General features: G+C 51.7%; 4 protein-coding genes across 4 annotated transcripts; 2 read left to right on the forward strand and 2 right to left on the reverse strand.

Annotated features, from left to right (window-relative positions):
- Positions 1-711: 711 nt before the first annotated feature.
- J4E86_004559 (uncharacterized protein) lies at positions 712-1531 on the forward strand (the record flags this gene model as incomplete). The annotated part of the gene is made up of 2 exons (XM_051445097.1): positions 712-776; positions 826-1531. The coding sequence occupies 2 exons, from the start codon at positions 712-714 to the stop codon at positions 1529-1531; spliced, it is 771 nt and encodes a 256-aa protein (XP_051303194.1).
- A 543-nt stretch (positions 1532-2074) lies between these two features.
- J4E86_004560 (uncharacterized protein) lies at positions 2075-2836 on the forward strand (the record flags this gene model as incomplete). The annotated part of the gene is made up of 1 exon (XM_051445098.1): positions 2075-2836. The coding sequence occupies one exon, from the start codon at positions 2075-2077 to the stop codon at positions 2834-2836; it is 762 nt and encodes a 253-aa protein (XP_051303195.1).
- Positions 2837-2993: 157 nt separating this feature from the next.
- On the reverse strand, positions 2994-4517 carry J4E86_004561 (uncharacterized protein; the record flags this gene model as incomplete). The annotated part of the gene is made up of 4 exons (XM_051445099.1): positions 2994-3444; positions 3498-4173; positions 4228-4363; positions 4413-4517. 4 exons carry the CDS (start codon positions 4515-4517, stop codon positions 2994-2996), a joined length of 1368 nt encoding a protein of 455 aa, XP_051303196.1.
- Positions 4518-9632: 5115 nt separating this feature from the next.
- On the reverse strand, positions 9633-12217 carry J4E86_004562 (uncharacterized protein; the record flags this gene model as incomplete). The annotated part of the gene is made up of 4 exons (XM_051445100.1): positions 9633-10262; positions 10316-10802; positions 10857-11934; positions 12139-12217. The coding sequence occupies 4 exons, from the start codon at positions 12215-12217 to the stop codon at positions 9633-9635; spliced, it is 2274 nt and encodes a 757-aa protein (XP_051303197.1).
- Positions 12218-12298: the final 81 nt, after the last annotated feature.

The following is a 12298-nucleotide window of genomic DNA, read 5'->3' on the forward strand; positions in this document are numbered from 1 at the left end:
TTTCCTATGAACATCATGCTGCAGCTTGCATTCAGCCAAAGAGTCATAATGCTGCCCTGAAGGCTTCCACGTCCTCTTCCTCCCTGGAGGCAGGCGCAGGACTGAGGGACTCAGCAAGACAATCTTGCTACGAGTTGTGGAAGCAGCAGCCTTGAACAAAGGAACAACAACAACCAGACGTTCGGTATCTAGAATCCAGCCTTGAAAGTCGCAATACATCCAGCCATTTGAGTTCCTCTACTCCACTCAACACTCCCCAATCACCCATACACGATCGCTAATGCTGTATGCGGCTGAACTCTAGATTTCATTATTACATCATGCGAAAGCAGTTACGACATGATCGATTTCCTGGATACTTTGAGTAGCTTTTCGTCTCTTATCAATTTCATATCCCCGGTTATTCGCAATCCTGGCCGACAATATGGAAGTCCACTTCTTCCAGCCAATCTACCACAAGCGAGTGCCTTTGGGCCGCACATAGTGCCTGAACTGCGTAGAGTGCCCACGACGCGTAACATCCTTCATATTAAGTACAGTCTGCTTGCGGCCGCCATCATGCCCGCTGTAAGGTACAATCTGTACCGACCGGGCCAGCGCGGGCCTGACGTATGACACTCTGGGTTCTAGAAGCCCGCCTTGATATCCTGGGATCTCTCTACTTTTAGCTACCTGCTTCTCCAAAGTCCTTGTTGGATACGCCTCGCAAACATGTCCATACTTCTTCCTCTTTACGTGTACCCAAGTGCAGGCGCCTGGGATCCGCTATACGCCGCGTACGTAAACCGTTCTTTGCTAGAGTGTATAATACTGACCAAGAGCCAGCGCGGAAGCGCATAGAAACGTAGACTTCAATGTCATCATCAACCCCTGCTCCGGCCCTTGTATGGGGTCACTCCCCGATCAAGTGTACCTCGACGAAGTTCCCAAATTACGAGCCTACCCAAACATCCGCACATTGGGATACGTCGCGACAGACTACGCAGACAAGCCTATCGAAAGCTTATTAGCAGAAATTGACACCTACGCGCGCTGGCCCAAAGTAACGAACATAACGAAGATGCGCGTTGACGGAATCTTCTTAGACGAGACACCAAGTACTTTCGATGAAGACGCGTACGCATACTTGAAGACGGCGAACCAAGCGATCAAGAACAATACCGTATTCAACGACCGCTTTGTGGCTCACAACCCCGGTCTGATACCCACTACCATCCTCACCTCGCCCACAGTGCTCCAAGAATCCTACCTTAACCTCACCGATCTCACTGTCGTATTCGAAGAGACTTTCGATAAGTGGCTTGAAAGAGACGTCATGGTTCCTTTACAGGCACACAAGATTCGCCGTTCGAAGCTGGCCGTCATATTGCATTCCTTGCCGAATCTGACAGGAGAGGTGCTAGAGTTCATGGTGCAGCAGGTTGAGAACACGGCGGATTGGATATTCTTGACCGATAGTGCGGATGACTATTATCACACCTTTAGCGCTATGTTTGGAGACCTGGTGAAGGCGGTTGATGGGAGTAGTTGAGCGGAAGAAAGGGTTCCAAGCTAAAACGATCGCTGCGTAACTTTAGAATCGCAATCATCCGTTGCTTTGGTATAGTCAGACCTCTCTCTAACGGCGCCCCGTCGGATGGTCATAAAACCTGCACCAATCGTTGAGCATGAAGTCATCCCAAACATCCTAAATCTTTTTCCCCATTAAGAATTCTTCTTCCTGTCTGTAGACACCGCGAGGGACGTGTCTTTGACGATTGTAGTTGCGGATTGCAAACATGTAACCACAGTTAGGGAAACAAAGATCCACTGTCTACTGCTAACGGAAGCGTCGTTAGAGGGTATTGCAACCACTTTGATGAACAAAAGGATTCATGGATGCGACTCCTTTGTAATAGATCCTGCGCCAAGGAACTAACCCCACTTGGGCCGAGCCACAGGGATGGACGCGCAGCGATCCATGGATGCCAAACATCGTCTTTCCCAATAAACACTGCGTACCCGGTACATAGTCGTGGGCCAACGCCTCTGTGAGAACCTATCTTCTAATCAACTCATTCTTCTTACGATCAATATGGGCGACTCAGAAGCCCTGGAGCCATACCGCCTTACGGGTCCTAAGAGAGACATATTGGACCAATGCTTCACAGACGCCCCCGTACCAGATGAGATGTTACAGACACATCAAAAACGACCCATGCCATCCAGATTGCTCCATTTACTTGATAAGATGCTCATCCCATCCGAAGAGTTGAAACAAGCCACATACCGGAGCATCAGTCGCGCGTGGGACGAGTACGCAGCCGGCGGCGAGAACCCTAGCGCATTCATGCGATCACCGACTGGAGCGCCTTACAAGATAGTCTCTATTGAAGGTAAAGGGCGCGGGGTTGTTGCGACTCGCGACATCAAAGCTGGCGAAACTGTTTTGCAGGAGTCACCCGTCCTAATTGTGCCGCACGGCCAGTTTTCGCCTCTGATCTTACTCCTCTTACCCAAGCAAGCCTTGGAAGCCATCTTGCTCTTGCACAATGCGCAACCTGATGAAACACCATACACAAAGAAGGAGGATTTTGCTCATAATCGTCTTATTGATGCGCTTATGGGTTGTGTGACTACCAATGCATTCGAAGGTGGGGCCTCATTTGGCCAAATTGGAATGGTTCTTTTGACTGGGTCGATGTTCAATCACGAAAGCAACCCAAACGTCAGGAGGCATTGGGATCAGCAGCTGGAGCAGATGGTGTTCAAGACGGTTCGAGATGTCAAGGAGGGCGACGAGTTCACGGTCCATTACTCCGGCTCTGCAGAGAATCTGAGGAAGTACGGCATCTGATACAAACAGCGACCGGTACAACACCGAGGAGACCGCATCTGCTTACATGGTCGCAAAACACCAATGTTGAAATGTACCATACATCACGTTCTGGGTCTTTAAGAGCCGCACTGCCGAGCGTTCAGATAGGAATTAGGGTATCTTTAATAAGTGGTATCTAGAAACTCGAAATGCTAGTGCTGCTACTCGTATTTTTCGGCTTGTGTGGTCCAAACTGGTCCATCTCCATTTGCACAAGTGATTGCTCATCATGATCGGCATGCCGTATTTCGAAGGTCTTGGTGTATGTGATAGCGTTTGGGTCTCGCGCGCCGTTCGAGACGGCCGATCGTCCTGGACCACTGGCCAACGCACTACCGCCCTTCTTCATGCCATGACTTTGGCTACCGTATGCGTAGTAGGGTCGTTCGGTGGCTTTGGTTGTGCCGAGAATCTTGGGGAATAAGTGTACGAGTATGACGCGTAGCGCAGGCAGGCAGGCGCAGATAATGCCAACATTGATCTCGATATTGGACCAATTTATGACGTCAGCTTGATCCCATGTTGGATTGGATGAGGCGGCGAAGTTGACGAGAGATGACAGACGAAGGATTGAAATGATGGTAACACTGAGGTTTGAGTCAGTAATTATCGTCTGCAGACCGTTGGAAGTGGAACTTACAATGTACCGACGCAGAACATAACAGCGACGCTAAGCTTCTTGCGCCAGGAAAGCTGCAGGTGGAACACCTCATACAAGGGCAAAGCGAGCATCCAGATGTCCAAGACAATGCTGATGATGGCATTGGTCCACGCTAACCCATTGATGTCGATACATTGGCCGGATCCTTCTCCATCCCATTTGGTCCAGTAGAACGAGATCGGTCGGCATTGGAAGATGGCCACCAACGTGAACGCAAGACCGTTGAGGCAGTTGAAGGCAATGGTTGCCCATAGTAGTCGCCTGATGCTGGGTTTCGGAAATATTCGCAGGAAAAAGAACAAGAGCGTAAGCTTCAGAAGCGCGACCTGAATAAAATAGAGGACTTCCAGAGCGTAGAGATATCTGACGAAGTCGGTGATTTGTTGGAAGCTGACGGTCCATACATCTCGTCCTAGACCGTTTGGAACAATAGCTCTATCGATGATGACCACAGATGGAACACCAGCTATTAGTGCGGCCAAAACACTGTAGTCGTCGTAGCCAAGTTCACCGACGGAGAAAACGGCTTTGTATATGATCCTGGAGAGCGCACAAACGGCGGTGACGATCGAAAGAATCAAGTTAGATACACGAATTGAATCGCCGGAGTAACGGATCGGAGCGTGACAACTTGTTGTGGTAACGTTTTTGGTTGCTAAGAATCGCAATCAGCAACAGTAAGCACGCTGACATAGCCTGGAGCACTCACTCAAACTCTGTCTCAGTGTGCATGACTTCATGACACATGCCTCTACCTCGCCTTGCATTTTGGCATCTGCACATACGGAGGCCTGGTCTGTATGCTGTACTGGCGATTGGGCAACTGCAGTGGCAAGACACACTTGCTGGAAAACAGTCAACAAATGCTGGGGAAATTACTCCGCTTGAACATACCGCGCATTGAGGAAGTTGCTCAATCACTGCCAGTAGAGCCGATTCCTGAGCGACTACCAGCTGTACCCATGCCAGCAATGGGAAGAGCAAATGAAGGGGCCTCATCCTTCTTCGTACTCGCACACGACCTTCGTGTACGATCGAACGGCCAGGAAGTGTGAGGCGGAATGGAAAAGACTGCGATGGACCGGTTCAGACCCTTACTATAAACTTCGTGGGAGGTCGGAGAACATCAAGAGCTGTCAAGAGTGCCAGACCCGGTCGCTTAGTTTCCGGGGCCTGCTCTATATGAGACCATAAGGGAAGGGAATAACTGCAAGTACATTTAACCATTGGGCATGGGGGACGGCAAGTGCAGATTGAGGTATACAGTGGGGCTGGACCGCCTCTAGTGCTTCTCTTCGAGGGTCATGCATCTTCCGTACCAGAGGTGTATGTCTCGCCGTAGAGATGATCCCTGGCATATGCACGGAAGGACTTGCACTAGATTCCATGATTATTGAATACAACCAATGGGTCGGCTGAAACTCAGGGCGAATGGAGGTGTTGCCCCAGACCAGTCCAAGTGGGCCCTTGCTGACGCTTCGCAGGGCAGACACTACCAACGACGGAGGTTATACTTTTCAGGAACAGTGGTTTGTCGACGCTAAGTGGACTTCGCCTAATATGCAGGTCGCTCATGAGGTCCAGGAAAGGAGACACGTCCTTCGTATGCACCCTGGCTACCAGCAACCTTATCTATCTGCCTGGTTAGCACAGAACATACGAAACTCACGTGAGAATTCTCCGATCATTGCCATTCAATTGCATACCCTGCCATGGCTTGTTTGCTTCCGCATGTATTGGAGCCTTTGAGGTTCCGGAAGGTTGACCAAAGATGGTGGTTCGTTCCGCAACGCCACAGGCGAGCGATTTTGCGCACAGGTAAACAGCTTGGCGTACGTACGCCACTAGCACGCGTGCATGCCGTTTGCTCCACCTCGCGTCCGCTCAACCGCCGCCGAGCTTCGACCGCTACCGCTGCACTCTTCGCGGCTCAGAAAAATCACATGGGGCCCATTTGCTTTTCGAAGATCATGTTCACTGACTCTCACAACGTTGACGATCGACTTGTGGAGACCGATGCGGTATTCGCGATACGCGAGGCAGGAATACAGCCTTTCCATGTGTTTCACGACACGTCTTACTACTCATCAACAGAGCTGCATACGAACGTGCCGCTTTTGTTCACATGTCATTTGGACGCTGGTCTGAGTGTCACAGACGGGAGAGACTGCGGAGTGCAGGAACTTGACGGCCTGGAAACGGCCATTTCTTCGGCTAACGTTCCAAACCACTGTGTCGCAGCAAGGTGTGGCACGTATTCTTTAGCATACCCAAGGTCTGTGGTAGCCTGGAATACCCAGCCGTTTTGTTGAGCATCAGCAACTTCCTGGTACGGTTCCAATCTCGCCGTCTCTGAGCTAAGAAGCGAAGCCCTCAATCATGTCGAGCATCCGGAAAAATCGAAATGATCTAGGAGCTATACCCCCGAGATCTTTCAGCCGCGTCCGAAGCATCATGTCTTTTGCGGTCATTGATTGGTGTGAGAAATTTTGTGCATCAGCGTTACTCAATAGCATTGCCACGGGAAAAGTTCTCGAATTCGTCGACGTTCCATGACATGGCTGCAAAACGTATCCCGGCTGATACCTCAGCCCTACAAGGTATACCTGATGCACGCTCGAAACAGACCCATGCGATTGCGTGAAACTCCGTCGCTATCGCGTCCAATGTCCCCTTTCTTCGTGAGAATCGTCACTATCCGAGTCGGTATTAGTGGGGCAATTTAGCGATGGCATGAGATTTGACTCGCAGCGTCTTCCTCGATTCAAGCAAAACATGCGTGCGCATCCCTCAGGATCACGATACTTCGCGAATGATGTGTGGCGCGCTTCAGGTTTCGCTGGTTCGTTGTCGGTCCGACGTCGTAATCCCCAGATCACGAGCGCGGGACCCTGCGGTTTTGCTTTTCTGTTCCAGCCATGATGGCGCAAATCTTCGGATTGCGTATACTAGACGCAAGCATCCCGACTGCACATCCAAAGGTTTCTTCACGGTCCAGTGCAGTGGCACCCTTACGATTGACTAACGCGTTAGCAGATGGCATCTTCCGTGCACGTGTCGTCGTCCAGTTACGCGAGGTCGACGATCTCCACGTAGCAAAGACCAGCGAAACCATCGAGTGCTGCAAATTCAGGAGAACAATCCTTACAGATCCCACCCTCTATGACACTCAGGCAACCTACTATCGAGAAGGTCATACAAGCTGAGTCCCCACTCTGCTCAGCCGCAAGTCAGCTCCAGCTGTCACTTTCGGGCCGCGCCCTCTGCAACGAGCCAACGTTTCGGTAACCAAACTTTGTATCTCCAGTGCCACGCGTGACGACATGCGGCCAGCGCAGGCATCGGCAATTGCCTTTACGCAAACATAGGTAACTCACTCGCGTGGTCTTCGTTTACCACCCTCGGATCTACGCGGGTCGATCTCTCGGTTGCCTGTACCAAACGGTCAGTCACCGGCATCACGCATCGGCATCTGCCAGGGGCCGACGATCACAACGTGGGCTTGACGAAAACGACCACTACTCTCGGGTGACTAGCCAAAGCCGTTTCTATATGCAAGGGCAATATCGACCATACTGCAAGGAGCTGCCATTGGTACTTCCTAATTGAGAGTCATCCAATTGATTTTTCAACCCCTTTGGTCTTGCAGCCCTCATAGGCCACCCTTTTTCGAGACTCCATGTCTATATGTGACTGCGTTTAGGTATCAAAACTTCAACATTCAGCTATCTCTACACCACATGTGTACTTACTCCTACCACCGGCAAAAAGAGACTCCCTATCAGCACGAGTCCGAGACGATACCAAGACTACCAACCTCTTCAGTAACGCTGGCCGTCTCGCCTCGACTATGGGTTCCCACTTGTCCTAGTGGTGACTATCTTCACGTGTATGGCGAGCAAAATCGCAAGCAGCCGTTCTTCATGATCGACAAAGCTCGAGCTTCGCCGGTAGTTTCGAGCGTATACCGAAGTCATGTGCCGAAAACCCATACTCTCATGTGGCTGACGCATTTCACGATGACGTAAAAACTGGCCTCCTACTTTGCTCTTTTCCTCTTTTCCTCCTATCAAACTTTTTCTTGGAATCGAAGAAAGCATGAACATACCGACGCTTTCGTGGATTAACATTCTCTCCCTTCCGTGTAGGTGGCATATCTCAGAAGGGAATGTAAGTACTCGATGACACGTGAGCCTCACGACACTGCACTACGATCCGCATCTCCGGTCACGCATCTATCACTGCATATCCGAAAAGCTAATTTGACAAAACTGCTACGAACCGACACATGCAGGTTGCCGCTGGAGCTCTCCAGGCTGTCACATGGGATCTCCACTTTGACGCATGTGCCTCGTGGCCATATCGCAACGTGATCACGACGATCAAGCGCCTTGACTCACTTTAGTTACCTCTTCGCGTCGTGGTAGAGTTTTCAATACGAGTTTGATCCGCTACTGCACCGCATTCCAGAGCACGGTGGACCCGTTGTCGCAACATGACGTTTGGTCTTTGTCAATTCGAAATACGCATATCGATCAGTCAAATCCTGACGACTAGGCCGGCCGGTATGCTTTACCACAGTCTGATAACCAATTATGTCTCGGTCAACGCTTCCCAAAATCGTATATAAGACATCATATCGCTCGATCTTTCCGTGCAAAACCAAAATCCGGTTCTCATTACCAAAATGCGAAGTATCGTTTACATGGGCGACAATTTTCCAAACCCATTTACCGCAATGACGATGGGGCTAAGAAGGATTCAAACGTACAAGCCCGCGCCTGACTTTACGATATTCTTATCACTAGAGTCATGTTCTGTAAGAGCAAAACGCGTGCCGAAGTATGTCATGTCTCAATTCCTCCTTCTCAAAAGTCAAAAGTGATTGTTCCCATGGACATGTGCAAGACGCACCGCCGGGTCAATGAATATCGCGACCTCAGAGTATGTGTATGCCTGGCGACTCCAAAGAATATTGCCATCTTCGATGAGTAAGACTCCGCGTATTTGGAAATATATAAAGCTGTCTTTTTCGTTTCCTACACCCGCAGTCTTCTCTCCTCACACACTCCTGAGTTCTGATTCCACCAAAAAGGGATCGCGAACGATGAATGGCCTTCGTCTCTCGGCCTCTAAAAGACGAGAACACCCTTTACATGGGCTCTCCTGCTCCTTCGCGATTTCTCGTATTGAACGAATCTATCGATATGATCTCGGCAGCCTCTTACAAGTTTGGAACACTAGAACGTCGACGAAAAGACATGCCCTACCACTCGATGAGGAATACTCACTGTCTAGGCATACATTAGATATGATTGGGAGTTTTCAAAAGACGTACAGGGCTGTGTAATGTTTGTCTCTAGAGTAGAGTGAAACGACGTGATATGTGTGGAGTAAAGAGCATGAGTGCACAAGTGGACCATGCACTATTGATGAAGAAGAGCATTAACGTATGCGATGGTTGTTCTCAATAAGGAGTGATCAAAACATATGGTCTATGGGGTGGGTCAATCTCCCAGGCTGTGTCTCAAGCTATACGTGAAAAGAGAAACAGACGAACAGTATTGTGTCTGTCTGGGAAAGTGACCCTGTCAAGGTCATTTGAAGCTTCCCCAAGTCCGATCTCCAACACAGCGACAGACACGAATCGACACAGTGATGGTCACCAAAACAAAGACATCACATGCACGCAAGATAGCTGGTTTTGATGCATAGAATATCATTGATTACGCTCAAGGCGACTTTCAAAAGGTATCATCTCCGTCATTCCCTAAAACCATACCCACTCATTGCACAGCCCGCTCACCAAGAGTCTAAGTATGAACTCGAACATAACGGAAATAAAAGGGGACATGGACATAGCCTCCATGGGAGGCAAAACATGAAAGCGGAGATAAGGACTGCCTGCCTGCCTGCCTGCCTGCCTGCGAGCGAGGTAACGCCAAGGGATTATACCTCCCATCATGTGATGCTCATGTTACCTGGCCAGCCCGCTATGGATGCAAAACCCCAAGTCTAACGCAAGGAAAACGCCGCCCAATGAAACTTTGCTGGTATGACGCAACAGATAGTAAAACAGATATGAGAACAATGGTTCAGTGGGGCTTATTCGAGTCACCGTCCGAATAAGCCGCTGCCAACGCTGATCGTGCCGAGACCACTGCGTTGTGGGAGAGGTGCTCGCGCCGCATCTGGTCGGGCTGCACCTGGTGGTCCTGGCGCGGTATTTGGCTCTGCGTTCATGGGTCGCATGCTGCCAACCCAGCGTGGCCCAACCTGCTCGTGGGGTATCTCCATGTGCTGTGCCGCGGGACTCGACATCATCCCGTACGTTTCCCTACTGAGAACACCCATGTTGTTGCGAGGATCTGAGCCAGGTGTCTCGGCGTATGTGATGTGGTCGACCGGTGCGCGTTTCATGTGTAGGACCGGTGATTCTGCTTCGCCTAGCAGACCGTTGGCGTTGTGAGCATTCGACGACGGAGGATTGGAGTTCGCTTCGATGGTGGAGGCAGATCCGTTGGGAGCTGAGAGGTCGACCATTCGACGCTGACCAGCTGGTGTCTGGTAGCTAGGTACTCGTGACGGCCCTGGAGGGTACCGACTCTCTTGATGTGAAGGATGTCGTGGGTTGGCCCATGGCGTGCTTTCTAGGAATTGTTCTTCTGCAGCTGCCTCGTCCGCTGTTGTCGTTCTGTTGTAGGTGCGGAACGAGGGGGGCGGCACTGGAGCACGCGTTGCAATCTAACGCGCCGAATCAGCTGCTAGCTCTCTAGCAGATGCGTTCAGCCACTTACCTTCATTGCTCGAAGATCCTCGTCGATCTCGGTTGGTCGCGCAGCGCTGATATCCGGGGCGGCTGGGAACCCAACGTACTTGGCGACACCTGAAAGAATGGAGACCTCGAGGTTGTATGCTGTTTGGTGTCTGATCTGGTCGGATCGCTTCTCAGGTAATCGCGCCATGTACTCAGTGTCATCGCAGCCAAGCTGACGTCGTCCGCGTTGTAGTTCGAATACCCGTTGGTTGCATTCTTCGAGAATGTCCTCGCGGATGTGGCGCACAGTCTGGAAGTACTGGCTGTGCATCTGATGCCGCTCTGCTGCTGTAATTATCTCGAGATTTTTCTGTTTGTATTCCAAAAGCCTCGTCTCGTATGCGATCTTGTCGGCGCGTCGATCGTCCACGCATTTGATCATAGCAACGTACTCTGGATGGACACAATTTGGCTGCTTGAGCATGTCGAGCTCTCGTTCGAGTTGCGCTATTTGCTCGTCGCATAGCCTGGTAACGGTTAGTAGCTGATCCTTCTGATCATGCCCTGAGTGAATTGCTTACTTCTCTCGGAAAAGCTTGAACTTCTTCTCTATCTTTGCAAGCTCATCGATCGCCTGCTTCTTTTTGGTGACCTCCTCATCGAGCACGGCGCTGTCTTCATCGTCATGTTCGCCCTCAGCTTCAGCCTCGTGGGCTTCAGCAGCTGCAAACGGCTCTGCGTAGGCATAGCTAGCGTCTTCCGTCTTCCGTTTCCCTCTTCTGCCGCCTTTTCTTGGTTTTGTGTGCTTCGCGACGGTGGCCATTTCGCTGACAGTCTGCGCGGCAATGTTGGCCTGTCGCTCCTCGAGCTCTAGCTCCTCGCGAGCCAGTGCCGACAGGTGCTCTTCGGCGTTCTCGAGCTCTTCGTCTGCGTCCATCTGCCCCTGCCTGTCTGCTGCGGCATCAGCCAGGCCATCGAGCGCCGAACCCTTCGCGTTTACGCTTCGTTTCCGTAATGGTTCCTCTTCGCGCTCGTCCACTGGGCTTCCCTCGGCACTGCTCCGCTTTCTTTTCATGCCCACGTGTTCGAGATTTGCGGCTTCTGATGCTGCGATCAGCGAAAGAGAATGCAGAGGGTTTTCAGTTGTAGGTGCTTCGCCCATGGTGACATCGTCTGTAATCGCAGATGGTGTGGGTGGGGCAGATTCGTCGTGCTCGATGGTCTTGGAGTGCGCGAGCTTGCTCGGTGTTCTTGTGTGGATGGGCTCGGAGAGTAATGACGTCTCGGTCGCTGTGCGCGCGAACTTTCGAGGCGTGTTGTCCAGTCGCTCGGTCTCGGCCTCTGAATCATCCTCGTCCATATCGGCTACTGCGGCTGGCCGTGGTGTTGACTCTGACTGATCGTCTGATGCGTCTCCGAGCTCGCTCAAGCTGCTAGAGCCGTTGTCGGCAACATCATCGAAGCCATTAGGAGCTTGTTCTGCGGGCAGGGACTCGGTGAGCACTGTCGTCGGAGCTGCCATGGTGGACAGCATTGCAGCAGCGATCGCGGTGGGGTCTTGGTCAGCTGGTGTGGGTATCTGCGCTGGCGCAGAGTGGTTGGAGGGAGAGGTGGTGGAGGTGGGGTCAGGTCGTTCTGTGGTGAGAGTCGAAGTTGGACCTGGGAGGGGCTGTTAGATCTGGTGCAGGTTCGGACGGCGTGGGTAATAGACGCGGTGAGAGAGGCAGGTTCGCGACGCTGTCGTCGCCTCGGTTGTTGACGCAAAGATCGACAGTCTCTCCAGCGGCGACCCCAGGCGCAGTACCGCGCTGGAGGAAGCCGAAAAAGCGCATCGGGGTCGGGATAGAAGAGGTGACAACGTACTCTGAGTGTGCGCGACGTCCTCGCTGGGGCCGGCAGCTGTTCTCGAGGTGCTCCGTCTGGTCTGTTCGGGCGCGCTCATAGTGCGCCCACGCCGAAGACAGCCTCACCGCGTGACCAATGTCGTAAAAATATGCCGTGGACGGTGTGCTGGGCCTTCGCG

Source organism: Alternaria arbusti (genome assembly GCF_024043155.1).
Source record: "Alternaria arbusti strain BMP 1465 chromosome Unknown scaffold_5, whole genome shotgun sequence".
In the NCBI taxonomy this organism is placed as follows: Eukaryota; Fungi; Ascomycota; class Dothideomycetes; order Pleosporales; family Pleosporaceae; genus Alternaria; species Alternaria arbusti.